General features: G+C 37.1%; 1 protein-coding gene across 1 annotated transcript in view; it reads right to left on the bottom strand.

The window, feature by feature from the left end:
- LOC124802467 overlaps positions 1 to 22,081 on the bottom strand; it is a 109,554-nt gene that overhangs the window by 52,810 nt on the left and 34,663 nt on the right. Inside the window, exons 4-6 of the mRNA XM_047263257.1 lie at positions 20,454 to 20,635; positions 14,485 to 14,691; positions 12,543 to 12,654 (exon numbers count right to left, since the gene is read on the bottom strand). Coding sequence (XP_047119213.1) covers positions 12,543 to 12,654; positions 14,485 to 14,691; positions 20,454 to 20,635 — 501 coding nt within the window. The remainder of the gene's footprint in view (positions 1 to 12,542; positions 12,655 to 14,484; positions 14,692 to 20,453; positions 20,636 to 22,081) is intronic.

Raw genomic sequence — 22,081 nt, 5'->3', positions numbered from 1 at the left:
TGTACATTTGTCCATTGTGACAGTCAAGGTATGGTATTTCTATAATGGATTACCTGGAAAAAATATTAAAAAACAAGAATATTTAGTGAAAATTGAGTTATGTAATTGTTGGGTACAATAACATTACTTACGACATGCTCAGTCAGAAGTTTGGGCAAAAGGGAAGTGTTGATCAACTATAGTAAGAAATGTGCAGGGTTTCAAAATGCTGGAAAAAGATTTAAAAAGGGAAAAAACGGGGGGGGGGGGGGGGGGGGGGAGGGGGGGGGGGGAGGCACCTCAGAATGATGTCAAATTTGAACATAATATTATTGAAGAAGGGGAAAATGTTATGGAAACAAAAAACATTTATCATAAGTTTTACCACTAGATGGTGCTCTTAGTGGCAGAATATGCAAAATAAAAGACTTGAGGTACACAGCTGTTCCCCAGTTTGCATCTGAGAGACTCAGCATGACTGTATCAATCAAGGATTGCATACTGCTGATGAAGCTCTTTTACAAGAACACTGACTGTGTGCCAGCACTCTGCAGAAGTTCTGGACTCTCAAGGGAACGAAGAAAGGTGATGGTACAATGTCTGATAAGGGTCTGGAGAAAAGATTACAAAATTGAAAAGACAGCTTTTTCGAAGTGTAATGTGGTAGAGGGAGGAAATCAACTTATCTTACATCAGTAGATCTGGTCACAGAATTGCACAACAGGTTGAGCAGTGTTATGTAAACATGCAATGTACAGGGAGATACCAGAATTTTGCACATGTCTGTGAGTGCGGTGCATAAAATCCTATAAAACATCTTGCATTGCTATCCATACAAAATTACCCAGGCTCTGGTGTTGCTTTATGCTGACCTGCCAGTAGCACCAACATTTGCTCTAGGCATGGTCCATATCAGTTGAGGTAGGCTAGGAATAAATCTTACCTTCATAGTCTCGAATAGTATTGAATTTAGCATATGTTAAAATGGAGGACTAAGTAAGGAACACGTATTTTTTTTTTCTCCAAAAAAATTTCTGCTCCGAGATACAGCCCTCCAAAGATGACACTGCGCATACCATTTTGAAGATGTGAATTTTGGAAAAAATTTTAAAATGCTGTATCTCTGGAACAGTTCTAGATATTTTGATGGTTTTTTATTTGAAAGATAATTGCTTTATGATTACAAAGAAATCCTCCATTTGGACTTATGTGTTAAAGGTCTTTTACTATAGAATTCTGAACTGTTTTTATAATTTATGGAATTTGTTTGTTTTTTTTCCTTCCAAAATGCCAATCCATAAAATTTTGATTTTTTTTTCTGTTGATTGGTACCATATAGTTAAACATTCCCTGGAAAGGACAGCTTCCACTTTTAGGTTGAACAGGTTTTATAAACAATTAAAATTTTTGCCATACCTGTTTTATTACCACATTATCACATAACAGACTCATAAAAATCAAAACCTAGCCTTATTCAACATAATTTTAGTTTTGAAAGATGAGTACGAGACTCATTTTTCAAGCATTTTAAATGGTTCGAAAATGTATGTGAAAGGTCCAAAGACTTAAAGGTTTCAATTTATACAGCTTCTGTGCACTCTGTTTTGTACTGAAATTAGCCAGTCAATGAACTAAAAATGTGTTCCACTGCTTCAGTATCTTCCTTTGATATACAGTGATGCCTTCCAATGATTTGAAAATTGTGAACAGGAAGTGAGTACTGATGGTGTTGTTGCTGTCCTTCAGCTGGAAACCTACATTCAGCAGCTGGTCCATGTGGTAGCATAAAGTTCACTACAATTTTGTTTAACTCATAACTGGTGTCTATAGTCTCTGCAACCCACTAGTCTCAGTCATACACACACATCACAAACATCCCCCTTCTCAGGTTGTGAATCTGAATATTATCTTACTGTTTCTGAGGTGTTGGCTGAACAAACAAAATTTTTTCTTTCTTACTCTTTAAAGTGCGTGCAATACGAGTTCACCCATCACTTTGAGTCAAAAAATGTGTCTTCCGAATTCCTTTCACAGGAGTAGTTTGTTTGGACCATTCTTATTTTTTCTGCTCATGGAATTCTTCTATTTCCTCTTTGGACAAAAGAATGAGGGCTGTGGATGTGTAAGATTTCATGACTTTCGTAAAATCCTCAACATTCTGAATCACAGCTGTATTTGGTATGGAATGATTATGTTTTGTAGCATGGTGCTTCAGCAGGCCTCCTACACCATCACAAGGCCCAGTAGCACTGTATACTCAGTCAGTTGGTACAAGCGAGTAACTCAATTCAAACAGCTGGTAACAGTTTTTAAAATGACTAGGTGCACTATCAAGAATAATGATGATCTTCTCTGCCCCTGTTTGCAGTTGAAGAATTTTGTGCATTGCTAGCAAATCATGTGCTTAGTCATGTCCTGTGTCATCACTTATAACTACAACACTTGTGGTCTTGTTTTGAAAATGTGTCACTACAGTAAAAATTGAAACCTGTTCATTACTCCAATGATACCCTTGTACTTCTTGTGGAAGAATTACAGACCAGTTCTCAGCAAAATCACAGTGAAGCATTAAACATAGCTCTTCAGCCTGTAGACATCCTTTCACTTCCGCAGTGTGTTGTAGCAATATCTTCAGATGCCGGTGTGTTACCACTTTCACTGACTATTTAACAACTTCATCAATGAAACTGTCAAAGGCAACAGTTTTCTTAATTAGTTTACTTTCCTCCCATGTCGCATATGTAATTTCTGCAGAGTTATCTTCCAGGCCAAGTGTCTGTAAAAACAGTACTCCCTTCCCAGGGCAGTCACCTCATTCTTGAAACAAACAAGTCTCTCGGTTTACGTCACAGACTACTAAGGAGTTCACATGCCCAACCAAGGTGTCATATGTCACATGCTCCAGTAAGTTCTCCAAAGTTACCGCACAAAGTTCAAAATTCACGTAGTATACATATAAACTGACATCTCTAGGTGGGTGTGGAATTACGCATTTACCTTGTAGTGCATAAAATTTTGATCTTTCCCGAGGTCATGCAGCTTTACTCTATGATTAAATGATGATGGCATCCTCTTGGGTAAAATATTCCGGAGGTAAAATAGTCCCCCATTCGGATCTCCGGGCGGGGACTACTCAAGAGGACGTCGTTATCAGGAGAAAGAAAACTGGCATTCTACGGATCGGAGCATGGAATGTCAGATCCCTTAATCGGGCAGGTAGGTTAGAAAATTTAAAAAGGGAAATGGATAGGTTAAAGTTAGATATAGTGGGAATTAGTGAAGTTCGGTGGCAGGAGGAACAAGACTTTTGGTCAGGTGATTACAGGGTTATAAATACAAAATCAAATAGGGGTAATGCAGGAGTAGGTTTAATAATGAATAAAAAAAATAGGAGTGCGGGTTAGCTACTACAAACAGCACAGTGAACGCATTATTGTGGCCAAGATAGACACAAAGCCCATGCCTACTACAGTAGTACAAGTTTATATGCCAACTAGCTCTGCAGATGATGAAGAAATTGATGAAATGTATGACGAGATAAAAGAAATTATTCAGGTAGTGAAGGGAGACGAAAATTTAATAGTCATGGGTGACTGGAATTCGTCAGTAGGAAAAGGGAGAGAAGGAAACATAGTAGGTGAATATGGATTGGGGGGAAGAAATGAAAGAGGAAGCCGCCTTGTAGAATTTTGCACAGAGCATAACTTAATCATAGCTAACACTTGGTTCAAGAATCATGAAAGAAGGTTGTATACCTGGAAGAATCCTGGAGATACTAAAAGGTATCAGATAGATTATATAATGGTAAGACAGAGATTTAGGAACCAGGTTTTAAATTGTAAGACATTTCCAGGGGCAGATGTGGATTCTGACCACAATCTATTGGTTATGAACTGCAGACTGAAACTGAAGAAACTGCAAAAAGGTGGGAATTTAAGGAGATGGGACCTGGATAAACTGAAAGAACCAGAGGTTGTACAGAGTTTCAGGGAGAGCATAAGGGAACAATTGACAGGAATGGGGGAAAGAAATACAGTAGAAGAAGAATGGGTAGCTCTGAGGGATGAAGTAGTGAAGGCAGCAGAGGATCAAGTAGGTAAAAAGACGAGGGCTAATAGAAATCCTTGGGTAACAGAAGAAATACTGAATTTAATTGATGAAAGGAGAAAATATAAAAATGCAGTAAATGAAGCAGGCAAAAAGGAATACAAACGTCTCAAAAATGAGATCGACAGGAAGTGCAAAATGGCTAAGCAGGGATGGCTAGAGGACAAATGTAAGGATGTAGAGGCTTGTCTCACTAGGGGTAAGATAGATACTGCCTACAGGAAAATTAAAGAGACCTTTGGAGAGAAGAGAACCACTTGTATGAATATCAAGAGCTCAGATGGCAACCCAGTTCTAAGCAAAGAAGGGAAGGCAGAAAGGTGGAAGGAGTATATAGAGGGTCTATACAAGGGCGATGTACTTGAGGACAATATTATGGAAATGGAAGAGGATGTAGATGAAGATGAAATGAGAGATAAGATACTGCGTGAAGAGTTTGACAGAGCACTGAAAGACCTGAGTCGAAACAAGGCCCCGGGAGTAGACAACATTCCATTAGAACTACTGATGGTCTTGGGAGAGCCAGTCCAGACAAAACTCTACCATCTGGTGAGCAAGATGTATGAGACAGGCGAAATACCCACAGACTTCAAGAAGAATATAATAATTCCAATCCCAAAGAAAGCAGGTGTTGACAAATGTGAAAATTACCGAACTATCAGTTTAATAAGTCACAGCTGTAAAATACTAACGCGAATTCTTTACAGACGAATGGAAAAACTGGTAGAAGCGGACCTCGGGGAAGATCAGTTTGGATTTCGTAGAAATGTTGGAACGCGTGAGGCAATACTAACCTTACGACTTATCTTAGAAGAAAGATTAAGAAAAGGCAAACCTACGTTTCTAGCATTTGTAGACTTAGAGAAAGCTTTTGACAACGTTAACTGGAATACTCTCTTTCAAATTCTGAAGGTGGCAGGGGTGAAATACAGGGAGCGAAAGGCTATTTACAATTTGTACAGAAACCAGATGGCAGTTATAAGAATCGAGGGACACGAAAGGGAAGCAGTGGTTAGGAAAGGAGTGAGACAGGGTTGTAGCCTCTCCCCGATGTTATTCAATCTGTATATTGAGCAAGCAGTAAAGGAAACAAAAGAAAAATTCAGAGTAGGTATTAAAATTCATGGAGAAGAAGTAAAAACTTTGAGGTTCGCCGATGACAATGTAATTCTGTCAGAGACAGCAAAGGACTTGGAAGAGCAGTTGAACGGAATGGACAGTGTCTTGAAAGGAGGATATAAGATGAACATCAACAAAAGCAAAACGAGGATAATGGAATGTAGTCAAATTAAATCGGGTGATGCTGAGGGGATTAGATTAGGAAATGAGACACTTAAAGTAGTAAAGGAGTTTTGCTATTTGGGGAGCAAAATAACTGACGATGGTCGAAGTAGGGAGGATATAAAATGTAGACTGGCAATGGCAATGGCAATGGCAATGGCAAGGAAAGCGATTCTGAAGAAGAGAAATTTGTTAACATCGAGTATAGATTTAAGTGTCAGGAAGTCGTTTCTGAAAGTATTTGTATGGAGTGTAGCCATGTATGGAAGTGAAACGCGGACGATAACCAGTTTGGACAAGAAGAGAATAGAAGCTTTCGAAATGTGGTGCTACAGAAGAATGCTGAAGATAAGGTGGGTAGATCATGTAACTAATGAGGAGGTACTGAATAGGATTGGGGAGAAGAGAAGTTTGTGGCACAACTTGACTAGAAGAAGGGATCGGTTGGTAGGACATGTTTTGAGGCATCAAGGGATCACAAATTTAGCATTGGAGGGCAGTGTGGAGGGTAAAAATCGTAGAGGGAGACCAAGAGATCAATACACTAAGCAGATTCAGAAGGATGTAGGTTGCAGTAGGTACTGGGAGATGAAGAAGCTTGCACAGGATAGAGTAGCATGGAGAGCTGCATCAAACCAGTCTCAGGACTGAAGACCACAACAACAACATATGTGAAGTTGTATAGTTGCTCTTATAAATTGAAAAAGTTTGTATAATACTGCAAGTCATGCACCTCTTCACCTTCGCAACTTTTTGACCTTCAATTGTTACAATTATAGTGTCTTTTTTGTTGCCACTCTGGTGAGAACAGTCCCATTTATCTTCCAGATAAAATGACTGCACTATTTGAACTTGGGCTGCTTGTACAGTATGATCATAATAGGGATCTGGTCTTCCAAAGACTCCTTTTAGAGACCTCACATTTCTTGATTTGTCTACCATGTACTTTGATACTGATGGAACATGGTTCAAAATTGTTTTCTTTGAAAATGTCTCTGGAATAATAGTTAAAACTTACACATTTTCACTGTAGGATGCACAATTTTCAACAGTTGAATTGATATTTTTGAAAAATTCCTGGCAACAGGTGGAAGAGTGCTTTGGTTCATTTTCTTCTGAAGATGGAATTTCTACTTTGAAGAGTGTGGTCAGTTTTGTTGTAGTGTATTCATCCATAGCTTTAGTAATTTCTCTGCACTTTCTTGATGCATAGAGCTTATGACTCAACTTCACTGCCCACAGTTTCTTAACAGGACTAACACCTACCTTGTATTGCTTCCTTCCACTGTTTCGAACACCCGATATTTTAGATGTGAGTGGGAGAAATGAATACGCCCTACTGCGCATCACCTATTTGTATGTGCAGGTAAAGAAAAACAGTTATGAGAAAAAGATGGAACCGGCGGGAGACAAATACCTGCTGTATGGTCCACAGTGTTTCTGTGTACAAGTCTAGAAGAACATGGAAAGTTTATGTAGTATTCTGTGCTCTTTAGTGTCTGTGTTGATTATAAAAAGACTAATGAACTATTGAATATAGATTTCTATGTTCATTCATGTATTGGACTCACTTGAGGCTAGAGGCTTTTGAATTACTTCATGTCTTGGCTATGAACGAAGCAAGACACATGTATTCTGTTTGAATATGTGTAAATGAGTCAAATGTTTAAGGAATACATTAGCTTACAGAAGTTATTGTCTACGAAAGTTGAAAATATAAAGTGACTGAACTGAAAAGCATTCTATGAGTACCCAAATTATTTCAAGAATAGAGAAGTAGTTTAATAAATTCCTCTAACCAGCTATAGTCTTAGGAGAAGAAGCTTTTGGGAAAATGACATAACTGATTGCCCAGAGAAGAAGATCGGCTACACACAATGTGCAAGTTAACTGATTTGAGACACACGTGAGCCTTGCAACTCAATGCCACACTGTCGCTTGTCATCCGTAAAACGTTAGAACCTCTGTAGTTGACTGATTAAGGGTATTCAATTCTTCCTCTATTGATGTAAAATCTGCATCATCTGCAGCATGGGAGGCTTCACCTTGTTCAGATATTATCATTGTTGTTATTCTGTCAAAACATTTAGAACACAGAAAGTCGTCACTGGAAACATCCGCACTTTGAAACAGAGTCTGCAAATGAGAACACTTATTCCCAACCTGAACAGAGTTTTTTTTTTTTAATCACTCTTTTATCGATACATAAATAGTCTGCAAACTTCACTCTCCTGTGGCCCCAGATAGAAGACATTTCAAACAGTCCTTTTCACAAAACACACTGTAACTGTGTCAACTGGCAAATTCCTCAGAAAAACACAGAACTCGTTGGATGGTCTCAGATTTCTTTAGAAGCCTCTTCAGTAAACAAATTAGCACTGAACAACTACAATGAAGAAACCTGCACTGAACAACCACGACAAAGAAACTGACAAGAAACTACAACAAAGTGTAAAAAATATCTGCAACAACGGAAGTGAAAAGAAATAACTGCAACAAAGCAAGTGAAAAGAAATAACTGCAACAAAGCAAGTGATAAGAAATAACTGTGACAAAGACAACTGAAATAAACATTGTAACAAAGAAATTAGTAAGAAACAACTTCAACGAAGACATACATTACCCTTGAAAGTTAAAAAAAAAAAAAAAGATTTTTTAAAATAAAACATCTCCAACTTAAAAGTGGAAGCTTTCCTTTACAGAGGAAATAGTACTACATGGTACTAATAAACAGAAAAAAATCCAACTTTCCTGGATTGGCATTTTTGAAAAAAAAAATTTTTTTCTTCAAACTATAAAAAAATTCAAAAGGCGACAGTAAAACAACTTTGACAGACATGTCCAAACGGAGGATACCATTGTAATCATAAAGCAATTATCTTTCAAATAAAAAAACTCTAACAAAATATGTAGAACGGTTACAGAATACAACATTAAAAAAAAATTACCGAAATTCACATCTTCAAAATGGTGTTCCCAGAGTCATCTTTGGATGCCTGTATCTCAGGGCAGGAATTTTTTTGGTGAAAACAAAAAAATATGTTTTCCTTACTTACTCTTTTAACGTAAGGTAAATTCAATAATATCCCCCGGCCTGAACTGATACGGATTATGCCTCTAGAATTTTTTACTTGCATGGAAGTGGAAAATGAATGCCCACAGAACATTCTGTGGATGAATACAGCCCATTTCCATCTTCAAGAACATGTCAATACACAGAAAATCCACTCGCACATCAACCAGCACCACTTCATTTTGCAAAGGTAACTGTGTGGTGCAGGTTGAGAGCATCATATATCGTAGGGCCATATTTTTTAAAGGAGATGGGTCCTGTTACATGTACCATCACTGGTAAACACAACGAGAGTCTTTTGTGCACGAACGTTTTTCTAACCCTTCAACGGCGTGGGTGTTTGGGTAGGATCATTTTTATAAAAAATGGCACTCCTCCACATGGTGCACAGCCAGTGAAGCAGCTGCTGCAGAGGCACTGTGGAAATTCTAGAATTATCAGCCATCACTTCCCATCAGCTTGGCTGTCCCGATCATATTTTGTTAATCCATGTGACTTCTAGCTGTGGTATTGTCTGAAAGATCATACGATCAGTGTTCCGATTACAAACATAGCTGAATTGAAGGCATGCATTGTGTAACACATTCTGAAAATGACCCCTTAGACACTCTTATCTCTTGTGGAACATGTTTCTCGATTTCAACTTGTGGCAGAAAACGGTGGTCAGCATACTGAACATCTTCAGCCAGTCTCATAACAATTAAAAAATGATTTCATCGTTGCTTCTTATGTTTTTTCTTCCTCGGGATGATTTTAAATTGATTTCATTGAAATAAGAACGTACATAAAGTCATAATTTCCTTGAGTACTTGTAGTAAAAATGAATGATGTGGAAAGTAATTATGTTGTTTTCAGATAAGAATGCAAATAATTCATCTCTGAGACCACCCGTTACATGAATAGCATAAGTTATCAATAAATGGGACTATGGACTTGCTGTAGTACTGGACTTACAACGAAGGGAAGATTATTTGATTTGGAACTCCAGCATCTAGACGTAAATGGAATGCAGGAGAGAGAAGCTTAAGTCATCAGGCGGCGGAAAAACTGTTGACAAATTTTAATATCAATACAAGCTTAATTTTTAGTTAAACTATGGTACTAAATTTCTAGTTATAATCAATTTTCACAATAGATGAGAGCTTGCTAAAATGAAATAGAAAAGCTGTCACAGTTTTATATCACTATGTCTATAAGCATGGAATCTTAAGGCTCACAGCATGGAATATTTATTTAACCAGTGTCACATTAAGAACGATGTAGAAAAAGACAGATTGCTACTTACTGTAAAGAAGACACATCAAGTTGCAGACAGGCACAATTAAATATAAAGCTTTTGTCTGCAACTTGGCGTGTTCTTTATAGTAAGTAGCAATCTGTCTTTTCCTACATTGTTGATATTCTTACCTAGAGTTTTTATTGGAATACACATAGAGCTTTTTATGGGTAAAACTGATGACATGTGACTACTCAATGAAAGCTAGAAAGCAATTTTAATACCCCTTATTATAACAAGTTAATTCATAATAATAATATTCAAATTCTAGAAGTAAACATGGGCTGTGGGGCAACACACCACTTTTTGCAGTCACTGCACTTAGCAAAAGAGGACTGTCTTATTTTCAAACAATCCAGGATGGAATGTAACAATATTACGAATAATGTTTTATGTTCTCTACTTAGGCAGCAGTTCAAATTTGTAATGTATGTAGCCACTTGTGACCTCAGTTTCTGTGATAAATTAAACTCTAGGCCTCCTTCCCATCTTTCCCAAAGGTAAAATAGCTGTCTTGTTTTACACTGTGGTTTTTGATATTAAACTGGTACTGCATCTTCACGGCCACGGTGAAGTACTAATATGAACATATGCTGAACATGAACATTAGTAGTTAATAAGAAATATTGGTGGAAACTCAATACTATCAATGTAGTGATAAGTGAAAGCAGCAGTATTTTTACCTGTAAATACTAATATTCCCACACAATTCCTGCTGATTCACTTAGTATTCCCCCAGGAACCAACTGATTATTGTGAGAGCTGTTTTATGTGAATGTGGATCATGAACTAGACAATCTGATGCTCCAGTGGTCTGGTTTGTTACACCAATGGCCTCAAATCTTTAGAAAGTACAGCTCTTCTGGAAATATGTATAATGAAACATAAACAGTATAACGAAATGTAAGCTTATGGGTAAACAACATCTTTCCTGCATGCTGTGTCCCTTGTACAAGACAGCAGCCTGGAAACCTGCAACACACCTGTGTCCCGCGAGCAGGCATGCTTCAGGTATGATTTACCACAACAAGCACAGGTGCCTGCAAGCCAAACACCAATCTGTGCTTGTCCCACATGTCGGTAAATGTTCCAAACAACACCGTCATCAACAACAGCAACATGCCAATTTGTTGTCCACAAAGTCTCGGGCAGCAGCCACAATACGTGCCAAGTCCACTGCCAGTATAGTACACTTCCACGAGTGCTGCACTGCGACCACGGGCACTATTTTCCTATGACGTGTCACGTGCTTGCCAGCAGTTCGCACTTTACCCGTGCACGGTGACAGTATTTATGCTGGCACCCGACCACAGTTCAGCATTTCGTTCACAGCTATTGAACCGGTTACTCTGTCAATTTCTCTGGGCCAGGGGCCTGCTGCACCTGCAGCTCATCGATCGGAGCTCTCATCGGGAATCGTCATCGGTCACTTGCAGTGTTTATCTTCTACTTCCTAACAAGCTTAGGACAATGACAGTTATTCTTCAGACTTTGGCCTTATGCCACCTAAGTGCATACGGTCTCCCTATGCTGAGACCATGACTGATTGTGTAATTAACTTCTGAACAATCCATGTGATTCTGGACTTGAACATGTTCGTTGCTCACTTTGGCCTTCAGTCAGTTTATTATTATTTGTCTTCCTTGTTTTGGACACTCCATGAAGGACACTTACGATTTATAATATTCAAATAAAACTATTCTACATTGTTTATTGAGCAGAGTTTTCATCCTGCCTCCAGTTGCACAATACATATCACGATGTGTGTGTCGACATACCACTGTCAACTCTTGAAAAGACTAGTTTCTTTATCTGCTGTCAAATTACTGTATTTACTCAAATGTAAGATAAGCTGGTTTTTTTTCCTTTTCAAAATTCATTGTTCAAAATAAAATACAGGGTCCTTCACTTGCAAATTGCTTTGGTACATGAAGTAAATGTTTTTATATTCTGAAACAGTTTATACCAAATGTTAAAATTACGACTCACTGTTGTTTTGATTTAAAATTTAATTACATTTCGAGTCTGTTAACTTCACTGCCAAAGCTATGTGGATGATAATTTGTAGTTACCAATATATAGATATAATGCATTTGCCGGTCACAGCTGAGTCTCAAACCTAAAACAATGCTAACATTAAGTTAATGGTTATCAACAAACCAGAGGTCACTAACATTTGTACAGCAGAAAGAAAATTTGATGTCACAGAAGCAAATATTTGTACATGGCTTCAGAAGAATACAGTAAAGAATGCAACTTCTACATGCAAAACTTTCAGGGGAAGTAAACAGGAATGCAAAGGATCAGAATGAGGGCACTGGTGATTCATATAAGACTATTTGTAATTTGGAATAGAATTTGTTAAAAACAAAAAGGAAACATCTTCAAAAAATAATACTGCATTCTCGATTGGCTTCTATTTGGGTAAATAAGGTGTTTAACTACTACTCCATGGACACCTTTCTTGTCATACAATGCTTCTGCTCATCTAAAAAGGTACTCACTGCAATTAAAGGAGATATTATATGAAAGTCCATTCTTATTATTTCACAGTTTGTACTGTGTCCTTGCATCTTGTGGTCTTGTGGAACTGAAGCAGCATAGAGTTTCTGAGCAATGAACACAGTCCCCTGCCACTATCCATCATATGTACATCTGATCCTTTTGCTCTCCAGATGCAAAATAAATAACTTTTGAGTTTCAAAATCTGATATTAAATGAATCTTCTGAAGCAAAAAAACTTGAGGTATATAAATGAATGAGCACATTACTACAATATGGGTATATAGTGACAATTAAAAAAAATTAGGAATTCTAATTCTTTACCCTGTGATTTCGTAACTGTTTTGTATTCTTGAAGCCCTTGCCACACGTATCACAGAGGAAAGGTCGCTCACTGCCATGGATTCGTTTATGCATGTTGATCAGCTTGCTGTAACTATAAGAAGTAATTAATACAATTAAATTTCAGTCAGGAGACTGGGGTAATATTAAACAGGAAAAACCATTATCTACAAAATTCACAGTCCATTTAATATTAAACTCGTTTCTTTCAAACAACTGTTGTTTATTGCATTCCTTCATTTTCTTTCCAAAATCAGGCAATTGTAATTGAATTCTCTGTCCAACCTACACAGCTAGTACTGTGCTGTAGTGGTTTGAGGAGAACAATTATGAATTTGGTCCCAGACTGGCCACGTATCAACCCCATCAAAAATACCTAAGGTATCACTGAGTGGCAGCTCTGAACTCAGAAACTGATTTCTTATAAACTACAGGTATTTTGTTATTTGCGTATGGACATCTGATGCCTTCTATCAATGGCTACAAACCAAGCACCTGCAAAATCACTGTCATGATGAACTGCTGCTCTTTAATGTGCAATCAAAATGAGTAAACACAATTCTCTGTTTTGTCACGGCACAATTTCATTGTTCTGACAATCTAACCCTGCACTTTTCATTGAGAGGTCAAGGTATTTATAGTTCACATACAGAGCTTCATTTAGACTGAAGAACCTCTATCACTTGGTAATATATTTTAATTGCAATTATCTGTATGAATGATTGTATCTAGAATTAACAGAGATATGAAAGCAGATGCAGTGCTTTATAATGGTTTAGCAAATAAAAATAAAGTAAACAATGACTGTAACCAAGAGCAAAGGATATTCTTCCCCGCAAAGGAGAACAACTGTTTAACAAATACACCATGGTTTAATTACAAGCAATTCTGCTTCTGTCACTACAAATTAATGGTTTTCCTCTCTTTTACATTACCATGCTAGTGTTCAGAAATCATAAGAGGAAACATCAATGACACTGAAAGTTTGAGAGCAGCCTGATGCATACTCAGACAGCCAAGGTGACTGCTCTAAATAAGCAGGAAATCTGGGTTGAAGTCCCAGCTCACACAAGTTTTCAATTATCACTACATAATCATTAACCACTGTAGCTTACACAAACATCAGGTAAGTAGTCTCCAATTTTTTATCTATCCCATTAAATAATTTCAACAATAATTACTTTCTGTTTGTTGCACAAGGAGGAATAATTTTTTGGTGGTGTGCAGGTAATGTGGCTAAAATATTAATCCTACATAATACGAGTAGTATTACCATCTATGCTGATGCATTATGGTTAGAGATACCCCTAGCACTTGAAACTCTTGAAAGTGTGGAAGAAAATCAATGAGATTGAGTTACTTGGTACTAAAAGATGTAAATGAATTACAAACTGATCACCTTTATACGCAGCAGCTCTGAATAATTTGTGCCAAATCATTGCTCACCACAGTAGAAAGAACAAATAAAACTTCATGGATTACAGTCATTGACTGATGATCAATGACTAACAGTTATGGGTATCAAAATTTATGACAAACTAAGCAGCAAGTTAGTTCCACAGCATATAATTGTTGCTGTATGGATTTGTTTGTTTGTTTGTGTGTGTGTGGGGGGGGGGGGGGGGGGGCACACAAGCGCATGTGCGTGTGTGTTACAGCTGAAAAAATGATTTGCCCATAAGCTAGAATGTTTTCAGTCTTGTTTATGTGCCTGCTGATGACTCAATGCCTCTGCTATTCAGTGAGTAGTTACCTTCACTTCTAAATTATTTACAGTCTGTTATAACTTTCCATTACCATAAAAACACACTTTGCTGGCATGATGTCAAACACTTCCTGTGTCAAACCACACATCACTAATGAAATGTATCACATTAACCTAGTATTTTAAGAAAGCAAAGAAGATTCTACATACTAACCGTACCTTGTTGTTTTATAAGAGCACTGATCACAAGAAAATAGCTCCATATTTATTACATGTGTCCGCCATAAGTGTGTGCTCATTCCATTCCAATGGCAGTGAACATGGCTGCATTCTGGACAAGAGTACTGGGCACCATTATGGCATCGTCTGTGATACTCAATGTTTTCTAGAGAGCGCATACGGACGGCACAGTTGTCTATGTTACAACTGGAAAGTATAAAACAAAATGGGAGAATAAGTAATATTTGCAAAGAAGATTTCGAAAATGCCTATTATGTATTTTATTGGTGTATTTGTGTAGGCAGACAAAACTTCACTTCACAAGTGATATCTAAATCAAGCTGTAAACTGTCTTCCAGTTCACCATAGGTTATATAATCTCAGCATATTTTCTGTAGTATGCCTTGTTAGATTTGCATTGCGTTTTCAAACAGATCTGAATGAATATATACTTCACAAATAATACATGCTATGCAGCTGGTTAACACAATATCATCACCAACCTGTTTATAAGGACACAAAACCTCTTGGCACATTAAAACTAAGTGACAGTTCAGATTTGGACCTGGATTATTGCCTTTTAGATCCATTAAGGAACATAAGATATACTGACTTATGGAAGTACGAGGAATTGTTGTAACAGTCTTGACCTTCTCCACTCTCTTCCAAAATTATTTTAACTCTATGATATGGATTTCTAAGGTATTAAATATTGTGGTGTAATATTGAGCTGATTTTAATTCTCTTTTATGCCAATGCCTGATCACAAATGTATCAGTTGAAATATGTCTGCAATCATGCAATAGGATTAAAGAGAATTGAAATCAACGTTGCCTGGATTTCTGTTTCTCTTTGTTGCAATAACATTACAACTTATAATATTAAGATGCCTATAATCATTAATTTTGGGAAATCTTGGTAAATCTATATCTGGATAGCAGAACTAGGATATGAGCTTCACTATTCCTGAACCAAGTCAAGTGCTTTAACCACTGTCATTGGCCCTACTTCTCTCAGTAACGGAAATTTCTTTCCTTTTAACTACACAAACATTGTTTTTTGCCTTGTTTCACAAATTTTACTATTAATGTTACTGCACAACCTAGGTTTTGGGTTATAAGACCATTTTCAAGTACATTACCGAGTCCCACAGATGATAATGCACAGATAAGCAACATGATAAGGCAGAAATAGCCATCTCAACTTCTTAATGTATAGATCCATGGCTTAATGTAAAATTACTTGAATGACCATTTTTTAGCAATTAAATATGGAATTACACAATATAGTAATTACACTAACATGACGGGACTAAAGTAATGCATCAGCAAAGAACTTTTTATCTGCCGATGGATTGAGGCCCAAAGTTTTATTTCTATCCTGGAGATGTGATATAATCTAAAAAGGTGAATAACTGAATTGGGTTTGCTCATTTAATAATAGGTGTGCCCTCTTTCCCCTCTTTCCTCTGTGTGTAAGACTTGTACATATATTATGTATTTGTGGTTATTGTTCAGGCAATTTTCCGCAAAGGCTGAATCAGGCTTCTTCAATCTGCAGCTTCTATGATGTTTTTCTGCATCAGGCTTAAAGAAAAAAGTGTGTTTGTTTTGTTAATTTACAACATTTCACCAAGAAACCACATTTGATTCAATTAAAATAATTATTTCCTTTTAGATTATGAACAAGGCAATGTCTGAAGAAAGAGATGGCTACACCACATTTCTGTTTCTATAAAATAACAGGCTGAAGGAAATTAATGAATGTAAATGCAACATAAAAGACAGAAATGTGATCTCTGAATGTGGGAATATTGCAATAGAAGATGCACCCAAATTTCTGATACCTACAAGACGACAGACAAATCCCTAAATTGTTGATTCTGTGCACTAAATGATTCTGCCCAGCTACCAGGCCTAGTTAAGATAAAGATACTGGAAGAATATTAATTTTATCTTCTTGATTTCTTTGTCTGGTAGCTGCAATACACAAATAAATTTTAATTTCTGACAGTAGCTTACTGTTCTGAGAGAACCATCATTTTAACTTTCAAAAAGCTCACAATACCTGTGGAAAAAAATGTGAAGAAGTTGACCTCTTCTCCTTTTTAACATTTATCAACATCACTTTCATCATGAAACACGGGTAGTATGGTCATTGCTTTTACACAGATTTTTGCCCTTAAATGGAATACAAATGGAGATCAGGGTTTAATGCTCTGTCAAAGATGACATCATTAGAGACAGAGGACATGCCTGGATTGAGAAGTATGGAGAAGAAAAATCACCTCTGTCAGTTTCAAAGAAACCATTCTGGTACTTGTATAACTGATTTAGGGAAGCTGCAAAAACCAAAATCTGGATGGCCAGACAGGAATCTGAAGCACCATCCCAAATATATATCCAGTGTCTTACTGCTGTGCAATGCCATTTAGTTTTCCCTTTGACTCATGACCATGTAGACATCCTCACAATGAGAGGGTCCCTCTTAACACAGGATTTTCTACTTCTACATTTTTTTATTATCTGTATTAGGAAATTAGCCAGTCTGTTTCAATGTAATATTTTGATCTTGATGTTTCTAGAGATATTACTGCTATACCATTTTTAAGTTGAATAAATGCATAAAATAACTTTCTGTGGTTTTTAACAATAATGTTTATTACAGAAAAACCTCACATAAACATGTCTGTTGTTAGAACCGTTTCAAATGCGTAGTCATTTGCAATATCCCACGGAATGAGCCCTGACGTAAGGCTGTACCATGATATGTCAAGCCACGTGCACATGCACTCACTGATGACAGATTTGTATCAGGCTGGGATTTGAACCCGGATGTCCCACTTTGTGCGAATGGCTACCCGAGCATGTTTCCCATCTGACCGAAATCTCCATATGCCGCATACTGCAAAATAGTTCCCCTGTCCATCATTCCTCATTGCTCACAGCCCTACTCTATCCCTGTGAGAGATTGGACATTATTGTGCATCTGCGGTGAAAGATCAGTATGATGTCTGACACATACATTATACTGGTATGGAGTATGATCTTTCAGACATGCTGCAAACTGGCCAAACTCAGTTCAAAGAAGTCATCCCAGTACTTGTTAAACAGATCTCTTGCTATACACTATGAACTGCACGTAAAAATAGTTAATTGCCACATGAATATTTAGGCATATAGCCCATCATCAATGGCATATATTGTCTATGTTGATATCAAATGATGTACATAAGAGATAACAAGAGACCTGTTATATAAAAACACTTGCCCTGACCACAAGATCCTTATTTTCATCCCATGACAGTAGTGTCCAATATTACCAAGAAGTGACTATTTAGTCTTTGACAGTATGACAAGTACACGTGAGAACCTTCGTATCACAGAGATCCACATTAATTTTAACATCATACAGTTTTCATACTTGAGACACACATCATATTATATAGACATGCACAAATATGCCACTGATGATGGGGTACATGTCTGGAATCAAACATTTTTACATGCAGCTCATGGTGTACAACAAGATGTCATTTAACAAATATTTACAAGCTGTGGAGCACAAACCATACAAAATTGTTCTCATCCCAATACCTGCCTTAAGTTGTTCAGCAAAACCACAGAAAACTTAAATATGAATGGCTAGAAGGGCATATCAATTATGATCTTCCCAAATATAAGTCCAATGTCTCAACTACAGTGCTACCTCACTCAGTACCAAAAAATTATGTGCAAGGGCAGAAATATTACTGTTGAACTACTGAGCTTACTTTAATGGGCTTTGCTAACTTGACCTTCAACATTATATGTAACATATATTAGTATGAGGTACCTTCCACACAGGACCATACAATGGTTTGAAAAGCCTCATGGAAAGGTGGGGTGAAGTGTAAAATTGCAATGGATTGAGAAAATCAAGGTATTGAAAATCATGATTTGGTATTTATTCAATGGCCTATAATTTCCCTTAAACACTCGCAATGTTCTGGGAGCAAGTATTGTATGTGGCACTATTGAAAATTGAAAGTTTCCCTCCTCCATACATGTTTCATGTTAAAATAAATCAATAACAGGTGCAGGTGTTCAGTACTCTAGGAGACTCAGATATGAGTGAATGGATTTGCCAGGTGTTGAATTAGTATTATTTTGAAAATATTAAAGGACAACTGGAGGGACTGGAAGATTGATACTGGACTGTTCTGTAGTCCTTGACAGGAGTATTCTTATTAGGTATTGGCGAATGGCTGAAGGTTTCAATTTCCAACTTACTTCTTTAAAATTTATTTCCTTTGAGTTTACCTATTGTCTTTGATTTATTAACCATGTGCACCTTGTTGTTAGGTGGACTCTAGAATCTGAATCTTGGCTGTCAGCTCATTGTTGCTTCCTATGAAAATGTTGTATGTCATGTGCCTCCTGGCTTTGCAGCAACCTTTTTTGTCACCGCCTGTGACTATACTATTGAAGGAATCTGCAACAAGCCCAGAAAGATGTGCTGTTTATTATTTCTTTACTCATTTCACAATGTAGCCTGTCATAACTCCTACTTCTTCTTGGCAACATTAGTCTTTATTTTTAAATTTCTTCACCTGTTAGTTTTCAGGTATCTTGTTCTTTTTCTAAAGCCCTAATTTCTCTTCTTCACAATCTTATTTCTTTCTCTTTTGTGAAAATCCACACTTCATGTCCATACAGTCGAGTAGGAGTCGCTGTGTTTTTGTAAAATTTCATCAGTCTCCTTCCTTACTACATTTACAGCACATGGTTTTGTAAAATTATAACAGTCTCTCCTGACTTATTTTTAAATTTCTCTAAACCAAATCTTCAACACAACAGAATATTTCTATTTCATTTTCAATGTCTTCTACATAAAAATTATGAAGTATTGCAACAGGTAAGTAAATACTTGTCTCCTGTCACAAACATTGTTAGTCTGAGTATATGGAAGTTAATACTGGCAGTAAATAAGATAATTTCCTTCGCCGTGATCCATACACTTATTACACAGTACTAGCCATTTTGGCTTCTTCAGTATAACACCTGAAATGCATTAAGAAAAGTATTGTTAAAAACAACTTCATTTTTAAGGGTAAAAACATATTTGATAGTTGCACCATATTGTTTCATTTTGCCACTGAATCATTACTTCAGTCTACAGGTGCCTCAGCACAGTATTCCTATACCTCTCTCACCCCTAGTCCTTGCTCTCCCACCGCTTCACCAGTCCATACTCCTTCCTTGTTTACCCAGCTCCTTCCACTCAATACTTTCCACTTGGTGGGGCAATGAAGCTTTTATTACTGCTTTTCAGTTCCAAACATTCCATCATCATACCAATTCCTTCAACACTGTACATTTACCATTTTTTCTAGTGGGAATTTGCTCAACAGTGACGGATTTTTTAAAACTTTAGTCACCTCTAAAGTAACACTGAAACATCATAATTAGTTTGTTGAAGCAACAAATTACGCAGATGGAGCAAGTGGTCCAGCATGTACACTGCAAAGCACATTGAATCTCTAATGAAGACACCACTAGTTTTTCTCAAAGTAAAGCTGTCCATGACCTCAATGTGGGTTCAAACACTGCAAGGTCGTACTAGAGGTGATACGCCCATGCCTTGCTTCAACCTTCCAAATAACTGATTTATTTTAATATGCACTTCAAAGTCTGATACATACTGGCTTTTTCCCCATTAATAAATCATTTCCAGATGTGAAAGAAGTGATAAGTGATAGAAAAACAACTGTAAGGCAGTCGGGGCAGGACTTTTAATGTTGTAGTCCAGCACCAACCTGTTGACCCACCAAGTTTATACAAAACAAATATATTAATTTTACACGTCTTCACATTTTATTCCTCTTAAGAAATGAAAGCTTTAATGTCATCAATCTATATTTTAAAAGAAAAAGCAAATCTGCAAATAGCAGTGACGACGGTAAAGCACCGGCTTAACAAAAATATTACCTGAAGCCAGTCTCCTTCTCATTTGTTGAATTTGTTGAAGCTTTCTTTCTGCTACTACCAGAGGTTAATTGATTTCTGGATCCTTTTGGTCTGCCACGTTTTCTAGCAATTTTTAGTTTTTCATCTGCCGCTTCTATGGCTCCATCCTCTTTCACCAAAACACGACACTGCAGCCACGCAGGCTGTAATAAAGGTCAAACAATGTTACATTCCATCCTGGATTTTCCATTGTTTGATTTAAACAAATTTTAAATTTTGTAATCTATAGAAATTATTAGAGTCAAATAAAATTTACCGTTATTAACTCCACATGAGTCTTTAATCATGGCAGAACTACTCTTACCTGTTTGCTAGGACAGCAAGACTATAACATTTTTAGCATAATCTGGCAACAAAAACTGATATAACAATGACAGAATAACCAATGCATGATATCTGTTAATAACTCAAGCTAGAATAGGTGTTAATTCATGGTATTCAAATGAAAATTGTTCATGATCATCCATAAAACTAGAGCTGCTAAAACTGTTGTTAACCATTAATACTGATATACGGGGGGAAGGCGATACCACAGTCTCTGCTCAACACTGGACAATAACTGATTGTTACCAATCCTGCAAGTGAGATTAGTGTTTCGTAAATGGGTTCCTGAAGATCAAGGAGAAATGCAACAATGACTCTGCAAAACATTAAGCAACACAGCACAACAAAACAGCATGATTGCATCCTCAATAAATTACCACATGCAAGTCATTGATGTTGTAATGTACTTTAATTGTAAGCACACTGGAAGCAACATTTTACAGTGGCACAGCAGTTGGTGGGGTGAGAGTGAGAGGAGGCAGTTGGGATAACAAATTTGGTCAAATGGCACTAAGACGCCATCCACTGGACAAACCGTATTGGAGGAACGCTGGTAGACTGGAAGCGTTCCAAATCAGACAGCAGGAGCACCCAGAAAAATGGCATCATTATATACAGTGTGCTGTAGGGTCCATGATTTTGGTATGCTGTGAACTAACCAACTATGTTGGTACTGTTTACGAGTCATCAAAAGAGGTAGTGTTTATAGTGTGTGTGCTACCATGTATGCTAAACTGTTCATCAACAGAGGACCATTCCCTCTACAGATCAATTTTAATTTGACTTGCAAAGTGACAGCAGGTACGTTTAGGTGTGGCAAGGAGCTGAAACCTTATATCACCTACCAAATATCCAAGAAAGGGATGTAACAAATATCCAAGAAAGAGATGCCTTCAGAAAAATCGGTGTGTGTGTGTGTTTTGTGTCAAAATTGGAGGGAGGACAAACAGATTTTCATGATTTTCCATGAGATTTTTGGTTGCACAAGTATGCAGAAAATGAATTTTTTACAGTTGTGTTTGTTATGCTGGTGCAATGGTTTACAATTTCAGCGTATAAGAAAACATTATTCAACCATAAGGCTCTCTCTGGGAGCAACAGCTTCAACAGTAAAAAAATTCAGGAGGATGATAAGTTCACTGTCACATGTACATTGTTTACAATGAATACCAAATGGCATATTTATAATGCACTGACATGATTCTGCAAAGGCAATTAATTGTTTACAAATGACATCATATTTGTCATGGACTGTAAGAGTTATT

This window comes from Schistocerca piceifrons, chromosome 6 (assembly GCF_021461385.2).
Source record: "Schistocerca piceifrons isolate TAMUIC-IGC-003096 chromosome 6, iqSchPice1.1, whole genome shotgun sequence".
NCBI classification, from domain to species: Eukaryota; Metazoa; Arthropoda; class Insecta; order Orthoptera; family Acrididae; genus Schistocerca; species Schistocerca piceifrons.
This window is presented reverse-complemented; position numbering and strand designations above follow the sequence as displayed.